The sequence below is a fragment of the Saccopteryx leptura genome, chromosome 2 (genome assembly GCF_036850995.1).
Source record: "Saccopteryx leptura isolate mSacLep1 chromosome 2, mSacLep1_pri_phased_curated, whole genome shotgun sequence".
In the NCBI taxonomy this organism is placed as follows: domain Eukaryota; kingdom Metazoa; phylum Chordata; class Mammalia; order Chiroptera; family Emballonuridae; genus Saccopteryx; species Saccopteryx leptura.
This window is the reverse complement of record NC_089504.1, coordinates 2,470,421-2,496,827: the sequence shown is the minus strand read 5'-3', so window position 1 is coordinate 2,496,827 and position 26,407 is coordinate 2,470,421. Positions and strand designations below refer to the sequence as shown.

The 26,407-nt window shown below is 57.1% G+C and overlaps 2 protein-coding genes across 3 annotated transcripts; both read right to left on the bottom strand.

The window, feature by feature from the left end:
- Window positions 1-3,418: 3,418 nt before the first annotated feature.
- On the bottom strand, window positions 3,419-9,922 carry LOC136394108 (ficolin-1-like). Its single transcript, XM_066366733.1, has 9 exons — window positions 9,811-9,922; window positions 8,370-8,546; window positions 7,784-7,837; window positions 7,411-7,446; window positions 6,648-6,680; window positions 6,024-6,151; window positions 5,477-5,606; window positions 4,442-4,576; window positions 3,419-3,914 (listed from the first exon to the last, which is right to left on the bottom strand). Exons 1-9 carry the CDS (start codon window positions 9,902-9,904, stop codon window positions 3,667-3,669), a joined length of 1,035 nt encoding a protein of 344 aa, XP_066222830.1. The 5' UTR covers window positions 9,905-9,922; the 3' UTR covers window positions 3,419-3,666.
- Window positions 9,923-19,053: 9,131 nt separating this feature from the next.
- On the bottom strand, window positions 19,054-26,022 carry LOC136394109 (ficolin-1-like). Of its 2 annotated transcripts, none has more exons than XM_066366734.1 (9): window positions 25,891-26,022; window positions 24,192-24,305; window positions 23,620-23,673; window positions 23,134-23,169; window positions 22,200-22,286; window positions 21,592-21,719; window positions 21,046-21,175; window positions 20,086-20,220; window positions 19,054-19,558 (listed from the first exon to the last, which is right to left on the bottom strand). In XM_066366734.1, exons 1-9 carry the CDS (start codon window positions 25,982-25,984, stop codon window positions 19,311-19,313), a joined length of 1,026 nt encoding a protein of 341 aa, XP_066222831.1. In that variant the 5' UTR covers window positions 25,985-26,022; the 3' UTR covers window positions 19,054-19,310. The 2 variants fall into 2 exon arrangements, with proteins under 2 accessions (XP_066222831.1, XP_066222832.1); XM_066366735.1 differs by having other exon boundaries at window positions 22,200-22,232.
- Between the last annotated feature and the right edge of the window lie 385 nt (window positions 26,023-26,407).

Below are 26,407 nucleotides of genomic sequence, written 5' to 3'. Positions count from 1 at the left end.
GGCGGACCCATTGTGTCCGGGCGGTAACAGAGAGTGGGCAACATCGTCTCCATCCCAAGAGCTCCGAGCTCCCCCCTTGCTCAGTAGCTCTGAGCGGGGTTCTGCCCCCCTCCCGGGGCACCTCTGTGTCAGCTGCTTCTCACCACCCCGCGCCCGCCTGGGTGAGGTTCCTGTGTATTTCCTAATTTCCTCAATTCTCGCTGATGAGGCTATTTTAGTTTTGTGGTTAACACACTAAAACTGTAAGAAATAGATAATCTCTGGTCCCAGGTCATCCGGACCCGGCTCTGTGTCCTGGGAACACAAGGACCTACACGAACCTCCAGCTCAGGAATTCCAAGGTCACGAACCCAAGGAATTATATTAACTGGAATTCCCCAACTTTCTTATATGTATCTGTTACTTATTAGAAGTACCCACTGTTTATGAAGCTCTTTCTAAATGCCATGAATGACAACTAAGATTTAAAAAATTTGCATCATCTGGTCAAATCCTCCTAAGAGACTAATTTTAATTCTCATTTTGCAGCCCAGGGACAGAAGCCCAGAGGGACTGAGTGACTTGCCCGAGCACACACAGCTCTGAGGAGCTGGGTTCTTCATGGGCAGACAAACCCCAAGGCCAAGGCTCCCTGCTGCCCACACCCCTGGGTGGAGGTTGGACCAAGTCCTCAGCAGAGGCAGGAAAACCTTGCTTCCAGGCTGACCCTCTGGCTGAGGCAGGTGGTGCTGGCCACGGCCATCTGCCCAGCCCGAGGTCACCCGAGCTCTGAGACCTGGGGACCCTCCCGAGCCCCACAGCTGCTGTGTGCCGCCTCTAGCCTGTGGCACCCTCGGTGGCGGGCTTTTCTGTGCTGCTCTCTGACTATGCGTTCTGTCCCTGACACCCTCGTCTTGGCCACCAGCCCAGTAGGGCCCGTCCTGAGGATGTGGACAAGCAACTTGAGAGTTCCTGCTGGACAGTTCGCTCTGTGAGAAGCAGGCGCAGATCTGACAGGAGGAAGAGCTTCTGACATCACTGGTTACGTCCCAAGTCCCCCTGCACGCTGTCCAAGATGGCAGTGACCTCCTCATGTCCCGGGTCTTTAAGGAAAGACCGAGAGGGATGGTCAGGAGCCGCGGAGACGCTGACCTCACTCTGCAGGGGACATTGACCCCGAGCAGCTACACCTCACTCCTGTTCTAGGGTCGGTGACTTACGTTTCAACCCCAGATGAACTGAGAACACCCCTCTTGTCATGGACGGTGCAGGACGCTAGGGGGCAGTGCTTGCTGTCCAGGCACAGATGGACATTTCCAGGTGGTCCCTGGCTGTCATGGCTTCTGGGCTGGGACTTCTGCCCCATGTTGGGGGGTTAGGCAGTGGGGTTCCAGCCTCCTGTGAGCTGCAGGGATCAGATCGCTGGCCGCCACCCACGCATGTGGCTGGCTGGTCACTGTGACAATGACAACCACGTTAAATGGTTCAAGTGTGCTGAGGAGATCGATGGGGGAACAGCAGCTCAAAGCCTGGACTGGGTTTGGGGACGAGGACGAGATCGCAGGGTCTCTCCCCACCCCCTTCCCGCATCCCAGCCCTCACCTGGGGCCCCTCTGAGTGAAGGCAAGTGACAGCCAGCAACTGTGACAGACAGCCATCCCACCTCAGAGCGGTGACACAGCACACACGTGTTCCTGCCGGGGTCGGGGTCCGATGCCAGGCCTGGGAGGGGCGGTCGCTACAGCCGTGACCTGGAAACCAGAACCTTCTGAGGTCTGGTCCTGTCTTGTCCTCCTGAAGTTCTCAGGTCGGGTGTCTGGGAGTCCACCCCCGTGTCTCCCGTCCCCTCAGGGAGGGGCTCTGAGCTCTCAGGTGGGGCAGGAAGGGTGGTCACTACAGGTGAGTCAGCCTGGTCCCACAGGACTTCACGGACCTACGTCACTGAAGGGCTTTAAAAATCCCACCTCTTCCTGTTTGGGGTCAGAAACGTCCAGAAACTACCTCACTCTGCAAGACCTCGGCTCCTGGTCTGCTTCCTCCACCTTCCCTGCCTGCGGATGGCTCAGTCCCCCCAAGCCCCGCTGTTCCCTGGCCCCTCCCGGTCAGTCCCCCCAAGCCCCGCTGTTCCCTCGGACCGTCCTGGTCAGTCCCTCCCAAGCCCTGCTGTTCCCTGGGCCCCTCCCGGTCAGTCCCCCCAAGCCCCGCTGTTCCCTGGGACCTTCCTGGTCCGGCCGTGTGGGTACACACCCCTGATGTTCTGGGTCCTGGCTCTTCCCGGGGCTAAGGCTGCCCCAGGCGTGGCCGGCTGTGTTCCAGGAGGCAGCAGGTTCATCCAACACACATCCTTAGCCCCCCGCCCGCCCTCCGGCTGCACGGCCCCTGCCACGGGTTTCAGACGTGTGAGCAGAGCTGTTCTGCACCAGCTTCCGTGTTACACACGTGTGCGTGGACAGCAGACGTCACAGCATGCAGAGGACACAGCGTGGTCCTGGGATGCAGTGACTGTGTGGGTGGCCCTGACCTAGGGTTTCCCTGAGAGACGGGACAGGGATGCCCGGACCAAGCCTGCACGGGGTCCGCACAAGCTCTGCACAGGCTGGGTCAGCATTCCCTCTGTACCGGCTCTTCCGTGTGGATGCCATCCGGAGGACAGGCTGCAAGAAGGGGACAGAGGGAACTTGGCTAGGGACACCAGGTGGCTGTGACCAGGACCCTTCCCTGCTGAGCCACAGAACAGCAAACTCGTTCTCAAAGGGCTGGCTAGTAGAGGCTTTAGGACTCTGGGTCACATGGCCCCTGTGTCCCCTGCTTGCTCCTCCTGCAGCCGGAAACCTGACATGAGGGACAGCTTGCAGCCAGGCGACAGGGAGCCTCTGGGGGCTGAGTGACATTTATTAGAAATGAAGACTCGTGGAGACAAAACACCTCGGCAAGGCAGCTGGGATCACCTGTGCGGAAGGGTGTGCCGCTGCTGAAAGCCAGCCAGCCAGCGTGTGGACAGAGCACAGGTTCTGTGTTTATCCCTAGTGCGGGCCCTGGATGCTGGGTCGTGCTCCACTGGCTGGAGTGTTGACCGGACGATCTTATTCTTTCTCGATTGGCTAGTTTAAATGGCTGCACCACAGTGGAAGGGAGAGACAGGGGTATCATTAAGTAGGTAAGGGGGTTGGGGGCTTGGTAACCCAGCTAGCTATTTCTCTTTCCGTTCCCTGGACAGAGGATTCCGAACGCAGGGGGCTGGGAAGTGAGTTGAAGAACCTGAGTTAAACATTTCCTTCACCTGGAACTTCCTTGGCACAGACACCACAGGCCCGGCTTTGCCTACCTGTCTTACACCACCAGGAACTTCCTACAGTGCCACGTCACAGGGGGGCATGGACAGGGGCTCACGCCCAGTGACCAGCACAAAGCCAGAGACAAGGACCCCAGGCTGTGTCTGTGCAGTGAGCAAGCCTTTATTGAGACTGCGTGCTGTTGGCGAGGTCTGGGGCATCAATCACTCTTATCCCCGCAGGGGATGGAAAGGGCTTGGAGTCGGTCAAGGGCACAAAGCTGAGGGTCACTGACAGGGGACAGGGGACAGGGTGGACTCCCTCATTTACATGAGGACAAGCACCCAGAGACCCCTGTCCTCTGCTTCGGCGGCTCAGGACCTGGTAGGAGACGCCCCCGGCAGCCCCCCCCGCCCTAGGTGGGTCGCAGCTTCATCTCCGACACCTTGTAGCTATAGTTGTAGCCTCTCCCTGTCTCCCAGTTGATGCCGTTTGCAACACTGTCGTGGGTCCCTGCAAGGTAGCGACCGTTCAGGTTCGACTCGACACATTCCTTGTACCACCAGGCTCCCCGGTGCCTCTGAGCACAGCTGGTAGGAAGTTTGTCGTTATCTTGGTCTTTGGTGGAGAAAGGGTGGTTGTTGTGGTACGTCAGGGAATCACCTGCTCGGAAGGAAAGTGGGGTGTTTTACACACAGTGCTCGGGGGTCCTGGATCCAGGGTCCGACCTGTGAAGCTGTGAGCACTGTCCACCGCACACGTCCAAGGGTGCTGCTCACGACACCCCAGGGGACACTCCCTCTGCTGCCACAGTGACCTCCGCGTCCCCTCGTCTACTCCACACCGGCCAGTTCACGGGCAGCTGTCCCTCTGAGGGGAGCCACACTGCCCGGAATGCCAGGATCCTCGGGCAGCACAGGCTGGACTGAGCCCCACAGAACGGGGCTAAGTCACCCTCCCCCCATTCTCATCAGTGACGGAACCACAGCCTCAGTGATGGCGAGATTAACCCCGTCCTGTCAGCACGTGTGTCGTGTCCTCTGCTTGTACAGTGGGTCAGGGCCATGCCATCATCACACAGGGATGACGGGGACGTGCAGTCTCCACCCGGCCGCGCCCAGAAGTCGCAGACAGGACACCAAGCAGGTTCCCTCTGATCCCCGAATGCCCCTGCCCGGGGAGACACTCACCGGCGGTGCCCCCGACGAAGGCGCCCAGTTCCAGCTTGTACTTCTCCTGCTCGCTCCCCAGCTTGAACGACTGGTACTTGGCAAACTGCTGGGTGCCCTCGAAGTCCACGAGGTCGACACGGAGCTCACTGGTCCCTGTTAAAGAAAGATTGTCAGTTCCCAGAAGAAGGGACCTTCTGCCTCTGGAATTTGGTTACATTTTTAGGGACTATTTGAACCTGGCATCCAAGGGGAAGCTCCTTCAAGTTCATATAGACCAGGGGTCTCAAACTCGCGGCCCGCTGAACAATTTTGTGCGGCCCGCAGACTAATCCACGAAGTTCAAAATATTTTGGATAAAATTAAGTAAGCCTAGGGGCCTACTTGTATTTATCATTTCTCTAGCATCCTAGCTAGATATTAGCTTAGTTAACAGCAGTTGTGATGCGAACTACAGTTTCTGGTCGTTTTGTGACACTGAGTAAACTGCATGTACGATTGTGCTTGTTGTACTGATTTTTTTTTTGTTTTCAACTGCAGTGAGAAAAGTGTTGCGTAACAGTTGCCTTTTGTAGACCTAGTGCGGCCCGCCGAACGGCTGTGATCTTGCTCTGCGGCCCACATGCTGAGTTGAGTTTGAGACCCCTGATATAGACTGTCCTTGGTTATTAAGAGGGTATGGAAACCTACTTCCATGGGTCCTTCCACCGAACCCCAAATTCCCTACTCGTGGTCAGTGGACAGAACACAACCCCCAGTGGGCAGAACCCCGATGATGACCTCTGTGTCCCTCCGGTCTTGGGTTCTAAGATACCAGTAGCTCGTGACCAGAGGGGGTCTTTACCCCCATAATCCACTTCCTCTCTGGCTAACACTCAGCGTCTAAGAGAATACACGCCCCATCCCGTCACGGTTGTGACAGTTCCTGTCCTCAGAGGCCACCACGTGTGGAGGAGAAGGAGCCGTCTTCTGTTCCAGACGTCCCAGGTCCAAGGTCAGGAAGGGGCATGTGGACTTCAGGGCCCCAGGACCCCAGGCCCACGGCACTGTCCTTACCCTGGGCGGTCAGGGCGTGGATGTTGTCATTCCCCAGCCAGAACTCGCCCAGCTGGCTGCCAAAGCCCTGCTTGTAGGTGGCCCAGTCCCGGTAGAAGTCCACGGAGCCATCCACCCTTCTCTGGAACACCTGTGGGGAGGGAGAGGGCTCAAGAGAGGGGCCTGCTGCCGTCCAGCACTGCCGGGCACCCGTGCACGGCCTCGTGGGCCCACCCGGACCCCAGGGGAGGTCAGACAGGTGTCCACTGTGACCAAGGGGGAAGTGTTGGCTCAGAGAGGCCAGGCGACAGGCCCAAAGCCACACAGCTGGAGGGGACAGAGCTCTGGCAGGGCCTTGTTCCAGGGCCTGGGTCCACTCCCTGCCCACTGCCGGCCCCTCTCTGTCCTGGTGAAGGAGGGAGGGCAGACCCAGACAGAGGGGACAGGGCAGTGTGACGGAGGCCACAGAGCACGTGTCCTCCCTCCACGTAGAACCTGCTCTGTGAGATTCCCGGGCACGAGCGTCTCCGCCCAGGGGCCACAGGGCCGTCCCCGCCCTGACACTCACAGTCCAGCCCCCGCCGTCCGTGTCCATGTCACACAGCACAGCCAGGGGCCGGCAGTCGGGCAGGTAGATGGTGTGCCAGCCGCTCAGAAAGTGCCCCCTGCTGAGCAGCTCCTTGCAGTTCCGAGGTCCTGGGAAGGGATGCGGGTCGTGGATGCCGTGACAGGCCCCGGGTGGGGAGGGGGCAGGGCCAGGAGGAGGGAGAGGCCGGGGCCCTGGGCGTCTGCACGGGCGGGGAGGACTCTGACCCCTGGGACAGACGGACACGTCCCCTCCACCCAAGGCCACCTGCTGTGATGGCCAAGCCCGGTCAGCCAGGCCATCCTCAACACCACACGGTTCCCGTCTTAATGCCCAGACACCGGGCCTGGGGGACTCTAATATTTTCAGGGAATGAGATTAAGATGTCATTCCTGGTCTTTAAGGCAGGGGACAAGTCTGGGCTGACAGCTGCCCTCTCTGATTGGCCAATGGAGAGGAGGGACAGGCAGGGCCCCCCGGGTCAGCTGGACAGCACGGGGGCTGCATGTGGCTGGACTTCCGGCCCGTGCTCCCTGCTGGTCGGGGCTGGGACGGGCTGGGGTCTATGGCAGAACAGGGACAACTCATTCAACGCTTGTCACCCACCTGTATCACAATCTTCAGCTTTTCCAGGCTCTCCTGAAGGTGGGGACAGACAGGCAGACAGGTGTTAAAGGTGGGAAGTGCAGCCCTGCCCCCTGCACACCAGGCGGGAATTAGAGGCGCTAGCTGGTTCCTTCCAGCATGGCCACAGCTACCCCTCCAGAAAAGCCTGCCCCGTCCCGGCTGACCAGGGGTCTAGGGTCCTTCCTGTGCCCCTGGGGAAACTGAGTCACTAACTTTTTACTAATGGCCACTCTCTTCAACTGCCTTGTGCCAAAGAGAGGGGCCCCTTGGCAGGGACCCCCACAAGTGGAACAGCCATTGTTGTGGACATGGGGTTAAGGGCGACTGCTATGAGAAAATATCTTATATTTTATACATATAAGCACATATATGTACATAACTGTCATGTGCCCCTCTACCACACGCATTTGTGGACAGTTGAGTGTGGGCACTGTGTTCACACGTCGTCTGTGCCCGCAGCCTGCTGCTCACACTTTCTGTCTGACTGTGCGCTTCCCAGCATCGCCCTGACATCCCACAGCCCCGGGCAGAGAGTCCAGGGGGGACAGCAGAGGCCCCCGCTCTGGGTTCCGAGACTGGGACAGGCCTGAGGAGGGGTGTGGACCCCCATCCTGCTTCCTAGACCCCACCCTTGTAGAGGGAAAAGTTTGGTCCCCTCCCCAGGACCCCTGCTCCACACGCTGGGACCCCGTCTGTTCAGGGTGGTCCAAGTCACCCTCTGGGGACGGTGGGGTGACCTCACCTTTCTCTCCACGTTCCCCCTTCTCCCCACGCTGTCCTGGAGAGAGAGAGAGAGAGAGAGAGAGAGAGAGAGAGAATCAGCATTGCCAGGAGGGAAATGACAGCTGACGTGGGTCAGGGTGGGGGACAGATAATGACAGAAAGCCGGGCTGCCATTTCAGAGTCAGTGCTGGGCTGGGGTCGGGATCCAGCCCTGGGGTCACTCAGGGGCTGTGGACAAGGACCCACGTCCTGCTAAAGCCAAACATTCTGTTCAGACCAGAGTTTGGCCCCCTAGAAATGACACTGTGACACCCCAGGAATGCCCTCTGCCCTTTCTCTACTGCCACAGAGGGGTGCTGCTCAGGGCTCCCCACTCTCTATTGGGATGTTACCTCTGGGTCCAGCGGGTCCTGCCTTCCCAGGAGCTCCAGGGAAGCCGTGTAATCCTGCAAATTTAAAACACATTATTGAGAAAAATTCTTGGACACAGGACCTGTTCCCCCACCACCCACCCCACCCAACGTCACACTCGGGATCCAGAGGGAGGGGACTCAGACCCCAGCACTCACAGGGCCCACTGCCCAGTCAGAGGCCAGCCCTGGACACCAGGAGCGCTTCCCAGAGAGCCACGGCCCCGAGCCCCAACTGCGCCCCTCCCCAGGAGAACGGGATGTGTCCTAATCTCTGTGGCTGCAGAGCCCCCGGGGGGATCAGCACCTGGAGACACTCAGCCCGGAGCTCAGGAGAGAGTCCACCGGCACCAGGGGTGAGTCACCCCAAACCCGCGCTTCCTGACAAAACGCATGTTGACTGACTCCTCAGGGGACCAGGAGACTGGCTCCCTCCCATGGAATTGCGAGCCCTGAGCGACCAGGACCCACGCTGCCCACCTGAGACCCGCAGGGACACTGCCCAACTTGGGGTCTCACACGGTAAGGTCAAGAGCTCTGCGATCCCACTCTCGTCCCGAGCACTCACCTGGGCTTCCAACTGCGCCTCTGTCTCCCTTGTGCCCAGGCGCCCCGGGCAGTCCTGGGAATCCCGGAGGCCCTTGAATTCCTGGGGGCCCGGGAGACCCTGGCATCCCAGGCAGCCCCCGGTAGACTCGGGGAGGGGGAAACTCGTCGGGGTCTTCTTGATCCAGTGTCAGCACCTCTGCAGAGGAGCACAGGGGGCCAGTCAGGGTGCTTGGCCTGGGCCTGAGGGCCTGCAGAGCTGTGTCCTCTGAGGGGACCAGCCACCATGGTGACCTCAGGTCTGGGCAGATGGCTGGGGCCAGCACCACCTGCCTCAGCCAGGGGGTCAGCCTGGAAGCGAGGTTTTCCTGCCTCTGCTGAGGACTTGGTCCGTCCTCCCCCCAGGGGTGTGGGCAGCAGGGAGCCCTGACCTTGGGGTCCATCTGCCCATGGGGAACCCAGCTCCTCAGGGCTGTGTGTCCTCGGGCAAGTCACTCAGCCCCTCTGGGCGTCTGTTCCTGGGCTGCAAAATGGACTAAAAATGAGGCTGTGGGGAAGAATTGATTCAATAATACAAATTTAAGAATCTTCCTTAGCTTCAGGCATTGAGAAAGAGTTTCATAAACAGTGGGTGCTTTCAATAAAGAACAGAATATTTAATAGAAAGTTGGGTAATTTTGGTTAATAGAATGTTGTGCCCCTCTTCCTTGGGCTGCAGGGTTCGTGCAGGTCCCTGTAAGGACCCAGAGCCGGGCCCGGCAGACCCGGGACCAGAGACTCTGCACTGCTCAGTGTTAGTGAGTTAACCACAGGACTGACACAGCCTCAGGAGAGAGAATTTAGGGAACGGGGACACACACAGGAACCTCACTGGAGGGGGGTTTGAGAAGCAGCTGACACAGAGGAGCAGGGAGGGGCGACCCTGCTGAGAGCTTCTGCACAGAGGAGATTACGGTGGGTGAGGCCCCGGGAACAGAGGAAAATACTGGGTCCCTTAAAAAAAGAGAGACAGGGAAAATAACAAAAATGTAATGCTGAGGTCTTGCGGGGCCCTTATTAAGTCGGGGCCCAGGGCACCCGCTCTTAAATCCGCCGGACAGGGACAATATCACTCTCTCTCTGTCAACTCAAGGACACCATGGGTCCTCCTGTCCCCTGAGGCTGGAAGGTCCCAGACTGAAAGTCCCACAGAGCTGGGGGTGAGCTCTCAGGCCATCTCCCAGTGCCGGGGACAATCACAGAGCCTGACCTGGGCAGCGCCCTCCACGCCTCCACCTTCTCACAGGACCTACGCGGTGGGACAGGACGCAGCCCCTCCCTGGAGGACCAGGGGCAGGTCCCCCGGCAGACGGTCCTTAAACACGCTCACAGCACGGGCCTGGTGCGCAGTCCGGGGTCAGTGAGCAGCGGCTGTGACCTCAGCGTGTGGCCACTTAGGTCCCTCTCACCTGGCGTCAACTCACCTGGATAGCCTTTGTTCATCGAGGCTGCTGTGCACAGGAAGGCGGCGGCCAGGGTGATGGACACCAGAGTCATGGTCACCAGTCTCAGCTCCATGTCGGGTCCTGACAGCCGGGAGCTCTCCCACCTTTTATTGGCTGCGCTGTGCCAACATCTGGCTTTATTTCTCAGCCCCGGGGGGGGGGGGGCACTTCCTCCCCCAAGCGGGTGCTGGCACGTAAGTTGGCATTGCCTCATAGGATGGTCTCTTCCTCACCCCACACCCTCCTCCACAAGCTTCCCCTGTGAGCCCCGCCCCCCCTAGCTTGGGCCCATTTTCCCACCAGAAGCCACCCTGATGCCCAGTGTGGGGAGGGGCTCACCTGCCTGTCTGAGCCTTAAGGGGAAGCCCAGCTGCCCCTCCCCCTCTCCTCACCCAACTCCGCCTGCTGTCACCTCTGAGGGGGTCCCTGGATGGCAGGGTTGGCAGGAGGGCGGGATTCACTTGCATACAATGGGCTTCAAGTCTCCAGAGGTTTGGAAACTTCCCTGGGGGGTCTGGCATGGTCAGAGGGGACAGGGAGGAAGCAGAATGCCTGTGGGGTGGGGCGAGGTGGCTTCTGACTGCAGCCCGGCCAGGGTCAAGGCCAAGGGCGTGGCGGTTTGAGACATTGACAAGCACCTGTCCAGCCAGCACAGCAAAGTGGCCAGAGTGTGAGCTGGACAAGGTGACATTAATTATCCCCAGGCCCATGTGACACTCACCCAGCCCCAGCCAGGACCCAGCTGCACGGGCCCTCTGAATGCATTTTCCACACCTGCTGAGACTTGCTTAATCGTGAAGCTCTCATCAGGGATAGAGTGTTGTCAAGACAGAGGTGACAGGTCTGTGGTCCCAACCCCAGTCCCAGTCCCAGTCCAGGTGTGACGTTAGAATCCTGACCCCAAGTCAGATAAAACCCTGTGAGGATCAAAGTTCCATCGGTTCCATGTCAGTGTCCGAGAATGTGACAGCTGCTCTCAGACCCTGACATCAGAGAGAGAAGAAAAGTAATTTGATTCGTACCCTCTGAGCTCTTGGCCGAGACCCCCGTAATATTGATAAGTTTGGCAGCCCGTTGCTTTGAAAGACAATAGGTGCTGACGGAAGGGATGATGGCTTAGTCAAGTGTCAGCAGCTTGAGAAGAGGGGGACCAGGGTCCCAAAGACCATCCTAACACCCCAGTGCCAGCCGGGGCGTCGTTAGGAGGTCGAGGAAGCAGAACAGAGAAGTGAGGGGGAGGGAGGGGCGGCCCATCGCCCGCAGACCCGACTGGACTCTTCCGGTTCTCCTTGGAGACCCGCCAAGCGAGGGTCCGTGTACTCTCTCTCTTTCACCCATAAAAATGTCTGAAAGTCAGCACATCTCCTGGAGCCGGAACATCTGGTAAGTGGAGTCAGCTTCTCCTCAGTTGCTACAATGAGTATATAGACATGTTGCTTAACTACAATATGTATATATCAATGGCCAAGTTGCCATTCACAGTAATTAAGTTACAAGAATGGGGGTGGGTGACAACACCCCACAGTCCCTTTTTCTTCCCTGTATTTATCCAGAAGTTTCTGAAGATGTAACCTATTTGCAAATGCACGGGAACAAGACGAGGACCGTCTCTCAGTGACATGAAAACCCCGACCGTGACAGGGTTATAGATGGGATCCTAGTGCAGGTGGCGAAGGGATTTGCTTCTCTGTAACAACATGTTAAGGTCACAACCAGAATTAGCAAGGAAAGTATAACAGAACCTTTTATATCCACTTGAATAATAGACATGTACAGTATCTAAGTGTGTGTAGCAAATCGTGATGGACATAAAGGGAGGGATGGACAGTACCACAGCCATCGTAGGGACTTCAGCACCCCATTGACATCCCAGGTTTGATTTTTCAGACAGAAATTTAACAAGGAAACGGTGGCCTTAGGTGACACACTCGATCAGCTGGATATAATTGAGAACTTCAAAGCATTTCACACCGAAGCAGAAGACGATACATTCTTTTCAAGTGCACGTGGAACATGGTGTAGGATAGACCACCAATTTTAGACATGAAACAGGTCTCAAGAAATTGAAGGAGATTGAAATTACATCAAGCATGTTCTCTGATCACCATGGTGTAAAACTAGAAATAGATCACAATAAAACAATAAAGCAATCACACAAAGACATGATGGCTAAATAACATGTGACTAAACAATGAATGGCTTGACAAACGATACTTTGAAACAAATGAAAATGAGAATACAACCTCCTCAAATCTATGGCACACAGCAACAATAGTCCTAAGAGGGAAATTCATAGCTTTATGTGCATACCTCAAAAAAACCTCAAATAAACAATCTGACTTTACACTTGAAGGACGTATAAAAAAACAATAAACTAAGCCCAAAGTCAGGAGAGGAAAGGAAATAATAAAGATCAGAGCATCAATAAATAAGACAGGGTCTTAAAAAGTCCGAAAGGATTAATGAAACCAAAAACTGGTTCTTCGAAGACATAAGCAGGATCGACAAACCTTTAGTTAGATTCATGAAGAATAAAAGAGAGAGGACCCAAATCAATAAAACCAGAAATGGAAAGGGAGAAGAATCAAAACACAGCTCCGAAATATGAAGGATGGTAGGAAAATAGGACGAACGACTGTGTGCCAACAAACTGGACAATCTGAACGAAATGGGTACGTTCATAGAAACATACAATCTTCCAAAACGGAATCTGGAAGAATCAGAGAATCTGGACAGACATTTACGACGAGTCAAATTAAAGCAGTAATCAATACTCTGCCGACAAATAAAAATCTTGGATCCGATGGCTTCCCAGATGAATTCTGACAAACCGTCAAAGAAGAATGAACTCCTCTCCTTCTCAAACTATCCCCAAAAATTCACGAAGAGGGAAGACCCCTGAGCTCATGTGATGAGGCCGGCATGATCCCAATTCCACAACCAGGTAGAGACACTACAGAGAAAGAGAATTATAGCCCAATGTCCCTGATGAACAAAGATGCTAAAATCCTCAACATAATATGTGCAAATCACAGGCAGCAATACATGAAAAAGGACCCTCTAGCATGGTTAACTGCGATTTATCCCGGGAATGCAGGGTCTGCACAATATTCTCAAGTCAATAAATGATTCATCACACACAAAAAAGTGAAGGATAAAAACCACACCATCGTATCAGAAAGTGCTGGCCACAGCGATCACACAAGAAGAAGAAAGAAAACAGCATCAACATGGAAAGAAGGAAAACTGTCACTCTCTGCGGATGACATGGTACAGTACATAGAGAACCCTAACGTTTCCACCAAAAACAAACCAAAAAACTACGAGACCTGACACATGAACTCAGTAAAGCAGCAGGGCACCCAATCAATATCCAGAAATCAGTTTCATTTTTATAACGGTCTGAAAGAGAAACTCAGAAGACAATCCCATTTGTATGGCATTAAAAAAAGAATCCTGGGAATAAATGTAACTGAGGATGCTAAAGACCTGTACTCAGAAACGTATCAGTCACTGAAGAAAGGCATTGAAAAGATACACATTAAGTGGAAGCATATACCGAGTTTGTGGATACAAAGAATTTACATCATGAAAAATGTCCTGACGACCCAGAGCAATTGATCGATTCAACACACGTCCTATCAAGTATGTATGCATGCCTATGTTCACTGCAGTGTTACTTATAATAAGCCTAGATCTGGAAGCAGCCAGGTGTCCATCAGTAGATGAGTGAATAAAAAAGCATTGGTTCATTTACACAATGGACTCCTACTAAGCTGTAAGAACAGAAAAAATTTTGCCCTTTGTGATGACCTGGTGGACCTCCCTCTCCTCTCCTCTCTCTTCCCCTCCCACAGCCAGTGTCCTGGTTGGTTCCAGCGCTGGCCCTGGACGCTGCGGATAGCTCGGGTGATCCGAGCGTCAACCCCAGATGGGGGTGACGGGGTGAATGTCAGTCGGGGCACATGGTGGAGTCTGTCTGTCTCCCCTCCTCTCACTTAAATCAATAAGTAAAAAGGAACTCAATCTGCTCACTACGATGGTATGTTCATTCTATATATATCGCATCTTATAAGCCTAAGAAGACGTAGAACTGAGCCTGGAAATGGTTCATGAACTAAAGAATGAGGACTTTTACTGTGAGGAGTCAGGACAGGTTTGAGAGCTCACAGTGTTAGAATATTAAAGAGTTTGTCCTATGCTAAATAAAGTCTCATCCATCCAGTCTTAAGTGGAGAACTAACAGACAGACGTGGTCTTGTCATGTTCTGTGGCCCCACGTGTCCCGGTGGACAGTCAGGCTTGGGCACCTCGGACGGACGGGATTCAGAGAGGCGAGCGTGCTGTTCTCTGACTTCATGTCCAGCAAAGGAAAGGCCGGGACACTCAGGCCCAGTGGAGCCACACCGGTCTGGGAGACGCCGGGAGTGCTGGACGGACACACAGCCAAGTGTGTGTCATAGATCAGGATCACCACGCACGCAGGTGGGACACACGGGGACAGCGAAACCAGACCGATACCCGCTCAGGACAGCGGGCAGTCCCTGGCGGGACAGGTGACCCAAACTCTGAGACCTGGGGACCCTCCCGAGCCCCACAGCTGCTGCGTGCCGCCTCTAGCCTGTGGCACCCTCGGTGGCGGGCTCTTCTGTGCTGCTCTCTGACTATGTGTTCTGTCCCTGACGCCCTCGTCCTGGCCATCAGCCCAGTAGGACCCGTCCTGAGGATGTGGACGAGCAACTTGAGAGTTCCTGCTGGACGGGTCAGCTCTGTGAGAAGCGGGCGCAGATCTGACAGGAGGAAGAGCTTCTGAGGTCACTGGCCACGTCCCAGGCCACCCTGCACGCTGTCCAGGACGGCAGTGACCTCCTCATGTCCCGGTTTTTTTGTTTTTGTTTTTGTTTTTCATTTTTCTGAAGCTGGAAACGGGGAGAGACAGTCAGACACACTCCCGCATGCGCCCGTCCGGGATCCACCCTGTACTCCCACCAGGGGCGACGCTCTGCCCACCAGGGGGTGACGCTCTGCCCACCAGGGGGCGATGCTCTGCCCATCCTGGGCGTCGCCATGTTGCGACCAGAGCCACTCTAGCGCCTGGGGCAGAGGCCACAGAGCCATCCCCAGCGCCCGGGCCATCTTTGCTCCAATGGAGCCTTGGCTGCGGGAGGGGAAGAGAGAGACAGAGAGGAAAGCGTGGCGGAGGGGTGGAGAAGCAAATGGGCGCTTCTCCTGTGTGCCCTGGCCGGGAATCGAACCCGGGTCCTCCGCACACTAGGCCGACGCTCTACCGCTGAGCCAACTGGCCAGGGCCTCATGTCCCGGGTTTTTAAGGAAAGACTGAGAGGGATGATCAGAAGCTATGGAGACGCTGACCTCACTCTGCAGGGGACATTGACCCCGAGCAGCTACACCTCACTCCTGTTCTAGGGTCGGTGACTTACGTTTCAACCCCAGATACACTGAGAACACCCCTCTTGTCGTGGACGGTGCAGGACGCTAGGGGGCAGTGCTTGCTGTCCAGGCACAGATGGACATTTCCAGGTGGTCCCTGGCTGTCATGGCTTCCAGGCTGGGACTTCTGCCCCATGTTGGGGGGGTAGGCAGTGGGGTTCCAGCCCCCTGTGAGCTGCAGGAATCAGATCGCTGGCCGCCACCCAGGCGTGTGGCTGGTTGGTCACTGTGACAGTGACAACCACGTTAAATGGCTCAAGTGTGCTGAGGAGATCGATGGGGGGAACAGCAGCTCAAAGCCTGGACTGGGTTTGGGGACGAGGACGAGATCGCAGGGTCCCTCCCCACCCCCTTCCCGCATCCCAGCCCTCACCTGGGGCCCCTCTGAGTGAAGGCAAGTGACAGCCAGCGACTTTGACAGACAGCCATCCCACCTCAGGGCGGTGACACAGCACACACGTGTTCCTGCCGGGGTCGGGGTCTGATGCCGGGCCTGGGAGGGGCGGTCGCTGTGGCCGTGACCGGGAAACCAGAGCCTTCTGAGGTCTGGTCCTGTCTTGTCCTCCTGAAGTTCTCAGGTCGGGTGTCTGGGAATGCACCCCGTGTCTCCCGTCCCCTCAGGGAGGGGCTCTGAGCTCCCAGGTGGGGCAGGAAGGGTGGTCACTACAAGGTGAGTCAGTCTGGTCCCACAGGACTTCACGGACCTACGTCACTGAAGGGCTTTAAAAATCCCACCTCTTCCTGTTTGGGGTCAGAAATGTCCAGAAACAACCTCACTCTGCAAGACCTCAGCTCCTGGTCTGCTTCCTCCACCTTCCCTGCCTGTGGATGGCTCAGTCCCCCCAAGCCCCGCTGTTCCTGCCCCCCCCCCGGTCCAGCAGCACGTGTACACATGGTAAGATACAAAGAATTGAAAAATCAGTATTGATATTTTAGGAGAAAAATCAGGTTTCTTGTCCTCTCCTTTCTGTAGGAAGTGAGGGAGAAGGAATATGGGAATCTCCTGGCTTGCAGAGACATACTGTGTAGAAAACTCCCTTTTGTCCTGGCCGGTTGGCTCTGCGGTAGAGCGTCGGCCTGGCGTGCGGGAGTCCCGGGTTCGATTCCCGGCCAGGGCACACAGGAGAAGCACCCATCTGCTTCTCCACCCCCTCCCCCTCTCCTTCCTCTCTGTCTCTCTCTTCCCCTCCCACAGCCAAGGTTCCATTGGAGCAAAAGATGGCCTGGGCGCTGAGGATGGCTCCATGGCCTCTGCCTCAGGCGCTAGAATGGCTCTGGTTGCAACAGAGCGATGCCCCAGATGGGCAGAGCATCGCCCCCTGGTGGGTGTGCCGGGTGGATTCCGGTCGGGCACATGCGGGAGTCTGTCTGACTGCCTCCCTGTTTCCAGCTTCGGAAAAATGAAAAAAAAAAAAAGAAAACTCCCTTTTACTAGGAAGCTTAAAGGGCATTTTATAATTTGGGCTAAGCATACAGAGAGATTTTGTAAATATGATTTTTATTCTTGTGTGCGATTTGCACTAACTCGGGATGGACGACAACACTGTTTTATAAATAAAGAAATTTTGTGCTAGGTTTTGGGTGGAAGTGGAAGGGAAACTTGGATCCTCCTCCCTACCCCCCCCCCCCCCACCTGTGAGAAAAAGAGGATAAACACCAGCCAGGTGCCTGGAAGGGAAGAAATGATCCAGCGAAGCCTTTCCTTTCTCTTTCTTTCCTTCTTTAATGGGCCATTCACAAAGGCTTAATGTAGGCTCCCCCTCCCATCCTGAGAAACACGTGATCAATGTATATACCTCTAGACAGAGGGATGGCCCACAAACACTAGAAATTTTGGGCATGTCTTTTAATATGTGGAACATTTTAACTACATTTTTCACTATTGTGTTACCTTGTAAGTTTTGATGTATAGGAATGTTTTTATAAATCCTGTAGACGAATGTTACAAGCTTGCTAATGAATTGTGTCATCTCCCCCTCCTCCTCCTTTTCCCCCCAACCTGTGTGTGATCAAAGGTACATAACCTGCCTCAGGGCTGTGCCCAGGGCGTGCACACGATTTGGGTCACCTTTGCTCCATGTTAGTCTTTTGTGGCTGGCATATTAATAAATCTTTTTTTTTTTTTTTTTTGTATTTTTCTGAAGCTGGAAACGGGGAGAGACAGTCAGACAGACTCCCGCATGCGCCCGACCGGGATCCACCCGGCATGCCCACTAGGGGGCGATGCTCTGCTCATCTGGGGCGTCGCTCTGTTGCAACCAGAGCCACTCTAGCGCCTGAGGTAGAGGCCATGGAGCCATCCTCAGTACCCAGGCCAACTTTGCTCCAATGGAGCCTTGGCTGCAGGAGGGGAATAAAGAGAGAGAGGAAGGAGAGGGGGAGGGGTGGAGAAGCAGATGGGTGCTTCTCCTGTGTGCCCTGGCCGGGAATCGAACCCGGGAGTCCTGCACGCCAGGCCGACGCTCTACCACTAAGCCAACCGGCCAGGGCCAATAAATCTCCTTTTAATAAAACTCCATAAAAATTCATTTGGACTTGGTGTCTCTACGTGAACCCAGTGTAACGTTACTTGACAACATACACACCCCTGATGTTCTGGGCCCTGGCTCTTCCCGGGGGCCAAGGCTGCCCCACGAGTGGCCGGCCGGGTTCCTGGAGGCAGCACATTCACCCAACACACATCCTTAGCCCCCCGCCCGCCCTCCGGGTGCACGGCCCCTGCCACGGGTTTCAGACGTGTGAGCAGAGCTGGTCTGCACCAGCTTCTGTGTTACACACATGCACGTGGACAGCAGACGTCACAGCATGCAGAGGACACAGCGTGGCCCTGGGATGCAGTGACTGTGTGGGTGGCCCTGACCTGGGGTTTCCCTCTGGGAGACAGGACAGGGATGCCTGGACCAAGCCTGCACGGGGTCCGCACAAGCTCTGCACAGGCTGGGTCAGCATTCCCTCTGTACCGGCTCTTCCGTGTGGACGCCGCCCAGAGGACAGGCTGCGAGGAGGGGACAGAGGGAACTTGGCTAGGGACACCAGGTGGCTGTGACCAGGACCCTTCCCTGCTGAGCCACGGGTCCGCAAACTCGTTCTCAAAGGGCTGGCTAGTGGAGGCTTTAGGACTCTGGGTCACATGGTCTCTGTGTCCCCTGCTTGCTCCTCCTGCAGCCGGAAACCTGACATGAGGGACAGCTTGCAGCCAGGCGATAGGGAGCCTCCGGGGGCTGAGTGACATTTATTAGAGATGAAGACTCGTGGAGACAAAACACCTCGGCAAGGCAGCTGGAATCACCTGTGCGGAAGGGTGTGCCACTGCTGAAAGCCAGCCAGCAAGCTGCGGACAGAGGGCGGATTCTGTGTTTATCCCTAGTGCGGGCCCTGGATGCTGGGTCGTGCTCCACTGGCTGGAGTGTTGACCGGACGATCTTATTCTTTCTCGATTGGCTAGTTTAAATGGCTGCACCACAGTGGAAGGGAGAGACGGGGGTATCATTAAGTAGGTAAGGGGGTTGGGGGCTTGGTAACGCAGCTAGCTATTTCTCTTTCCGTTCCCTGGACAGAGGATTCCGAACGCAGGGGGCTGGGAAGTGAGTTGAAGAACCTGAGTTAAACATTTCCTTCACCTGGAACTTCCTTGGCACAGACACCACGGGCCCAGCTTTTCCAACCCGTGTTATACAACCAGGAACTTCCTACAGTGCCACGTCACAGGGGGGCATGGACAGGGGCTCACGCCCAGTGACCAGCACAAAGCCAGAGACAAGGACCCCAGGCTGTGTCTGTGCAGTGAGCAAACCTTTATTGAGACTGCGTGCTGTTGTCGAGGTCTGGGGCAGCCGTCACTCTTATCCCCGCAGGAGGGACAGAGAGGGCTTGGAGTTGCTCAAGGGCGCAAAGCTGAGGGTCACTGACAGGGGACAGGGGACAGGGTGGACTCCCTCATTTACATGAGGACAAGCACCCAGAGACCCCTGTCCTCTGCTTCGGCGGCTCAGGACCTGGTAGGAGACACCCCCGGCTGAACACCTGCCCTAGGTGGGTCGCAGCTTCATCTCCGACACCTTGTAGCTATAGTTGTAGCCTCTCCCTGAAAGCCAATTGATGCCGTTTGCAAAGCTATTGTGGGTCCCTGCAAGGTAGCGACCGTTCAGGTTCGACACGTGACAGTTATAGTACCACCAGGCTCCCTGGTACGACTCAGCGCAGCTCCCAGAATTGCTGTCATTGTCTTGGTCTTTGGTGGAGAAAGGGTAGTTGTTGTGGGACGTCAGAGAATCACCTGCATGGAAGGAAAAGTGCAGTGTTTTACACACAGTGCTCGGGGGTCCTGGATCTGGGGTCCGGTCCTGTGAAGCTGTGAGCACTGTCCACCGCCCACGTCCAAGAGTGCTGCTCATGTGACCCCAGGACACTCCCTCTGCTGCCACAGTGACCTCCGCGTCCCCTCGTCTACTCCACACCGGCCAGTTCACGGGCAGCTGTCCCTCCGAGGGGAGCCACACTGCCCGGAATGCCAGGATCCTCGGGCAGCACAGGCTGGACTGAGCCCCACAGAACGGGGCTAAGTCACCCTCCCCCCATTCTCATCAGTGACGGAACCACAGCCTCAGTGATGGCGAGATGAACCCCGTCCTGTCAGCACGTGTGTCGTGTCCTCTGCATGTACAGTGGGTCAGGGCCATTCCATCCTCACACAGGGATGACGGTGACGTGCAGTCTCCACCCGGCCGCGCCCAGAAGTCGCAGACAGGACACCAAGCAGGTTCCCCCTAATCCCCGAACGCCCCTGCCCGGGGAGACACTCACCGGCGGTGCCCCCGACGAAGGCGCCCAGGACCAGCTTGTACTTCTCCTCCTCGCTCCCCAGCTTGAATGACTGGTACTTGGCAAACTGCCGGGTGCCCTCGAAGTCCACGAGGTCGACACGGAACTCGCTGGTCCCTGTTGCAGAAAGACTGTCAGTTCCCACAAGGAGGGACCCTGTACCTCTGGAATTTGGGCACATTTTTAGGGACTATTTGAACCTGGCATCCAAGGGGAAGCTCCTTCAAGTTCATATAGACTGTCCTTGGTTATTAAGAGGTTATGGAAACCTACTTCCATGGGTCCTTCCACCGAACCCCAAACTCCCTACTTGTGGTCAGTGGACAGAACACAACCCCCAGTGGGCATTTCCCTGCAGTGGGTTGTGAGTTCACTCAGCGCCTGGTGTGAGAAACTGCTTTCTCCTTTGTCTGGGAGTGACGTCTCAGGACACGGTCGAAGGGACTGAGGACAGAAAGAATTCTGAGTCTCCCCCAGGCCAATGACAAGATGACCCTGACAGGTGAGTCAGTGGTGAAGACGCTGTCCCCCTCCGACCCTGAGAGCTGGTCTGCCGGGGCTGGGAGGACGGGGTGGGGCTGGCTCTTCCCCTGAGCCCACATCAGGGAAGGAGACGCAGTGGGCGGAGAGGTCAGGGCCGGGCACTGGGCAGAACCCCGATGATGACCTCTGTGTCCCTCCGGTCTTGGGTTCTAAGATACCAGTAGCTCGTGACCAGAGGAGGTCTTTACCCCCATAATCCACTTCCTCTCTGGCTAACACTCAGCGTCTAAGAGAATACACGTCCCATCCCGTCACGGTTGTGACAGTTCCTGTCCTCAGAGGCCACCACGTGTGGAGGAGAAGGAGCCGTCTTCTGTTCCAGACAGCCCAGGTCCAAGGTCAGGAAGGGGCATGTGGACTTCAGGGCCCAGGACCCCAGGCCCACAGCACTGTCCTTACCCTGGGCGGTCAGGGCGTGGATGTTGTCATTCCCCAGCCAGAACTCGCCCAGCTGGCTGCCAAAGCCCTGCTTGTAGGTGGCCCAGTCCCGGTAGAAATCCACGGAGCCATCCACCCTTCTCTGGAACACCTGTGGGGAGCGAGAGGACCTGGGAGAGGGGCCTGCTGCTGTCCAGCACTGCCGGGCACCCGTGCACAGCATTGTGGGCCCACCCGGACCCCAGGGGAGGTCAGACGGGTGTCCACTGTGACCAAGGGGGAAGTGTTGGCTCAGAGAGGCCAGGCGACAGGCCCAAAGCCACACAGCTGGAAGGGACAGAGCTCTGGCAGGGCCTTGTTCCAGGGCCTGGGCCCACTCCCTGCCCACTGCCGGCCCCTCTCTGTCCTGGTGAAGGAGGGGGGCAGACCCAGACAGAGGGGACAGGGCAGTTTGACGGAGGCCACAGAGCACGTGTCCTCCCTCCACATAGAACCTGCTCTGTGAGATTCCCGGGCACGAGCGTCTCCGCCCAGGGACCACAGGGCCGTCCCCGCCCTGACACTCACAGTCCAGCCCCCGCCGTCCGTGTCCATGTCACACAGCACAGCCAGGGGCCGGCAGTCGGGCAGGTAGATGGTGTGCCAGCCGCTCAGAAAGTGCCCCCTGGTGAGCAGCTCCTTGCAGTTCCGAGGTCCTGGGAAGGGATGCGGGTCGTGGATGCCGTGACAGGCCCCGGGCGGGGAGGGGGCAGGGCCAGGAGGAGGGAGAGGCCGGGGCCCTGGGCGTCTGCACGGGCGGGGAGGACTCTGACCCCTGGGACAGACGGACACGACCCCTCCACCCAAGGCCACCTGCTGTGATGGCCAAGCCCGGTCAGCCAGGCCATCCTCAACACCACACGGTCCCCCGTCTTAATGCCCAGGCACCGGGCCCTGATGTAGTCTGATATATTCGGGGTCATTCCTGGTCTTTAAGGCAGGGAGAAGTCCTGCTAAAGCTGCCTTCTGTGATTGGCCAATGGAGAGGAGGAACGGGCAGGGCCCCCGGGTCAGCCGGACGGCACGGGGGGCTGCCTGCGGCCTGACTCCTGGCCCGTGCTCCCCGCTGGTCGGGGCCGGGACGGGCTGGGGACTACGGCAGAACAGGGACAACGGATTCAGGGCTCGTCACCCACCTGTATCACATTGCTCTGGTGTGCAAGGCTCTCCTGAAAGTGGGACAGGCAGACACGTGTTAAAGGTGGGAAGTGCAGCCCTGTCCCCTGCTCACCAGGCGGGAATTAGAGGCGCTAGCTGGTTCCTTCCAGCATGGCCACAGCTACCCCTCCAGAAAAGCCTGCCCTGTCCCGGCTGACCGGGGTCCAGGGTCCTGCCTGTGCCCCTGGGGGAAACTGAGTCACTAAGATTTTACTAATGGTCAATCCTTTCTGCTGTCTTGTGCCAAGGAGGGGGGGCCCCTTGAGGGACCCCCACAGGTGGGACCGCCATTGTTGTGGACATGGGGTTAAGGGCAGCTGCTCCTTGGGGTCTGGGCGTCGTCTGAGGAGTTTTATATTTGAACACAATGTGTGATTGAACTGAGAGTGTGGACGGTAACTATTCCCGGGGTAACAGAGGAGTGACCCCAGGGGTGCATGTCCTGGTGTCCATTTCTCCAATGTTTTGGCTTCTTGGCAAGAAATTATGTGAGAATAGATCTTACACTTTATAAACTATATAGACGCACATATTACATATAAGTACATAGCTGTCGCACGCCCCTCTATCACACGCGTCTGTGGACAGTTGAGTGTGAACACTCTGTTTACCCGTCATCTGTGCCCGCAGCCTGCTGCTCACACTTTCTGTCTGACGTGCGCTTCCCAGCATCGCCCTGACATCCTACAGCCCCGGGCAGAGAGTCTAGGGGGGACAGCATAGTCCCTCGCTCCAGGGTCTGAGGCTGGGACAGGCCTGGAGAGGGGTGGGAACGCCATCCTGCTTCCTAGACCTCCTCCCTTGTAGGAGGACAGGCTTGGTCCCCAACCCAGGACCCCTGCTCCACATGCTGGGACCCCCTTCTGTTCAGGGTCTCCAAGTCACTCTCTGGGGATGGTGGGGTGACCTCACCTTTCTCTCCACGGGCTCCCTTCTCCCCACGGTCTCCTGGAGAAAAAGAGAGAGAGAGAGAGGAGAGAGAGAGAGAGAGAGGAGAGAGAGAGAGAGGAGAGAGAGAGGAGAGAGAGAGGGAGAGAGAGAGAGAGAGAGAAGTGTCAGCACAGCCCCGGAGGGGAGATGACACAGCTCATGGCAGAACGCCTGTCACCCAGAGAAGGACTCTTTCTGTCCCCCAAACCGCCTGCGGCTGAAGTGAGGTCAGGGCTGGGGGACCCCAGCTCTATTTCGGAGTCAGTGCTGGGCTGGTGTTAGAATCCTGCCCTGGGCTCACTTAGGGGCTGTGGACAAGGACCCACGTCCTGCTTGAGCCGAACATCCTGTTCAGAGCAGGGTTTCGACACCTAGAAATGACACTGTGACACTCTAGAAGTGGCCTTTGTTTTCTTCTGCCAGGTGAGGATCCTGTTCAGGGCTCTCCACTCTCTATTGGTGTGTTACCTTTGGATCCGGGGGGTCCTGCCTTCCCAGGGGCTCCAGGGGAACCTTTTTCTCCTGTAAATTTAAAACATTATTGAACAGAACTCCCGGACCAGGAGCCTCTGCCCCCTGCCAGGTCGGACACTCGGGCACCAGAGGGAGGGGACTCAGACCCCAGCACTCACAGGGCCCACTGCCCAGTCAGAGGCCAGCCCTGGACACCAGGAGCGCTTCCCAGAGAGCCACGGCCCCGAGCCCCAGCTGCGCCCCTCCCCAGGAGAACGGGATGTGTCCTAATCTCTGTGGCTGCAGAGCCTGTGGCGGGATCAGCACCTGGAGACAGTCAGCCCGGAGCTCAGGAGAGAGTCCACCGGCACCAGGGGGGAGTCACCCCAAACCCGCACTTGCTGACAAAATGCATGTTGACTGACTCCTCAGGGGACCAGGAGACTGGCTCCCTGCATGGAATTTCAGAGCCCTGATCGACCAGGACCCACGCTGCCCACCTGAGACCCGCAGGGACACTGCCCAACTTGGGGTCTCACACGGCAAAGACAAGAGCTCCGTGACCCCACCCTCATGAGAGCACTGACCTCTGCTCCCATCGGCGCCTGTGTCTCCCTTGGGCCCTGGGGGCCCGGGCAGCCCCGGGCACCCTCGGAGAATGGAGAGCTTGTCAGAACCGTCCAGACCCAGTATCTTCAGCTCTGCAGAGGAGCACAGAGGGCAGTCAGGGTGCTTGTCCTGGGCCTGAGGGCCTGCAGAGCTGGTGTCCTCTGAGGGGACCTGCCACCATGGTGACCTCGGGTCTGAGCAGATGGCCGTGGCCAGCACCACCTGCCTCAGCCGGAGGGTCAGCCTGGAAGCGAGGTTTTCCTGCCTCTGCTGAGGACTTGGTCCGTCCTCCCCCCAGGGGTGTGGGCAGCAGGGAGCCCTGGCCTTGGGGTCCACCTGCCCAAGGGGAACCCAGCTCCTCAGGGCTGTGTGTCCTCGGGCAAATCACTCAGCCCCTCTGGGCTTCTGTCCCTGGGCTTCAAAGTGAAAATAGAGATAGGGTTTAGGAGAGATTCCACTAGACGCAAATTTAAAAAGTCTTAGTCAGCATTCAGGCATTTAGAAAGAGCTTCATAAACAGTGGGTGTGTTCAATGAGTAACAAAATATGAGAACGTTTGGGAAACTTGGTAAATATAATGTCAACCCCTTCCGTGGGTTCGTGACCTTGGAATTCCCCAGCTGGCGGGCCCGTGGGGGTCCCCGTGATCCCAGGACACAGAGCCACGTCCGGCAGACCTGGGACCGGAGATGATCTATTCGTTACAGTTTCAGTGTTTTGACTGCAACCCCGAAACAGCCTCATGAGGCACATCCTGGGGAATTCGGAAGGACGTAGGGACCGCGCGGGGGACCCTGCTGCCGTCACTGGGGATGTTGGTCTGTCCTCACCGGGTCCTCGGTGCTCAGAACCAATGCAGACTTCACTTTTAAAATTGCTTAAATTTTCTCATTAAAAAAAAAACAAAACAACTTGGTAATTTTAGACAATTACCTGAGACCGACATAAATAAGACATATTGAGGAAAGAAATTAACTCCCTCGCATTATAACCTTCTGTGAAGGGGCCCCGGGTGAGCTTCCTTCCTGAGTCATTCCAGGCTTTCTGCCTAGTAACATGGTGGAAATTCTTTCTCCCAGTCCCCCCTTAACCAGACCTGTCACCTCGGGACCCCCGGGATGCTCCGAGGCTGCCCCTGGTCCCGGGTCACAGCACCTGTGGGTGTGGGGGTGGTAAGAAGCAGCTGACACAGAGGTGCCCCGGGAGGGGGCGGGACCCCACCCGACACAGAGGTGCCCCGGGAGGGGGCGGGACCCCACCCAGAGCTACTGAGCAAGGGGGGAGCTCGGAGCTCACAGGACCTGAGACAATGTCACCCTCTCTCTGTCACCTGCGGGACACCATGGGTCCTCCTGTCCCCTGAGGCTGGAAGGTCCCAGCCTGAAAGTCCCACAGAGCTGGGGGTGAGCTCTCGGGCCATCTCCCAGTGCCGGGGACAGTCACAGAGCCTGACCCGGGTGCTGCCCTCCACGCCTCCACCTCCTCACAGGACCTGTGCGGTGGGACAGGACGCGGCCCCTCCCTGGAGGACCAGGGGCAGGTCCCCCGGCAGACGGTCCTTAAACGCGCTATGTCAGGAATAGTTCACAGAGGACGCAGCACGGGCCTGGTGCACAGTCCGGGGTCAGTGAGCAGCGGCTGTGAGCTCTGCGTGTGGCCACTGTAGGTCCCTCTCACCTGGACAGGTGTCAGCCTCCGAGGGTGCCGTGCACAGGACGGCGGTGGCCAGGATGACAGACACCAGGGTCACGGCTGCCTGGCTGAGCTCCATGTCAGGTCCTGGCTGCGGGGAGCTCTCCCACCTTTTATTGGCTGCCCTGTGCCAACATCTGGCTTTATTTCTCAGCCCCCCCGGGGGGCGGGGCACTTCCTCCCCCAAGCGGGTGCTATCAAATAAGGTGCAGTCGCCTCAGAGAACAGTCTCTTCCTCACCCCCCCACACCCTCCTCCACAAGCTTCCCCTGGGAGCCCAGCCCCCCCCCCCTCAGCTGGGGCCCCGTTCTTCCCACCAGAAGCCACCCCGAGGACCTGTGTGGGGAGGGGCTCACCTGCCTGTCTGAGCCTTAAGGGGAAGCCCAGCTGCCCCACCCCCTCTCCTCACCCAGCTCTGCCTGCTGTCACCTCTGAGGGGGTCCCTGGATGGCAGGAGGGGAGGATTCATTTGCATACAATGGGCTTCAAATCTCCTGAGGTT

What these genes read in the sequence shown, in the direction of transcription:
- LOC136394108 (XM_066366733.1), bottom strand. Translation starts at nt 9,904, where the DNA reads ATGGAGCTGAGACTGGTGACCATGACTCTGGTGTCCATCACCCTGGCC. An exon ending in AGCTGAAGATTGTGATACAG is followed by an intron (nt 6,152 to 6,647) that starts GTGGGTGACAAG and finishes ATCCCTTCCCAG; the next exon opens with GACCTCGGAACTGCAAGGAG. An exon ending in CGGACGGCGGGGGCTGGACT is followed by an intron (nt 5,607 to 6,023) that starts GTGAGTGTCAGG and finishes CCCTCCCCACAG; the next exon opens with GTGTTCCAGAGAAGGGTGGA.
- LOC136394109 (XM_066366734.1), bottom strand. Translation starts at nt 25,984, where the DNA reads ATGGAGCTCAGCCAGGCAGCCGTGACCCTGGTGTCTGTCATCCTGGCC. An exon ending in AGGCGCCGATGGGAGCAGAG is followed by an intron (nt 23,674 to 24,191) that starts GTCAGTGCTCTC and finishes TTAAATTTACAG; the next exon opens with GAGAAAAAGGTTCCCCTGGA. An exon ending in ACCAGAGCAATGTGATACAG is followed by an intron (nt 21,720 to 22,199) that starts GTGGGTGACGAG and finishes ATCCCTTCCCAG; the next exon opens with GACCTCGGAACTGCAAGGAG.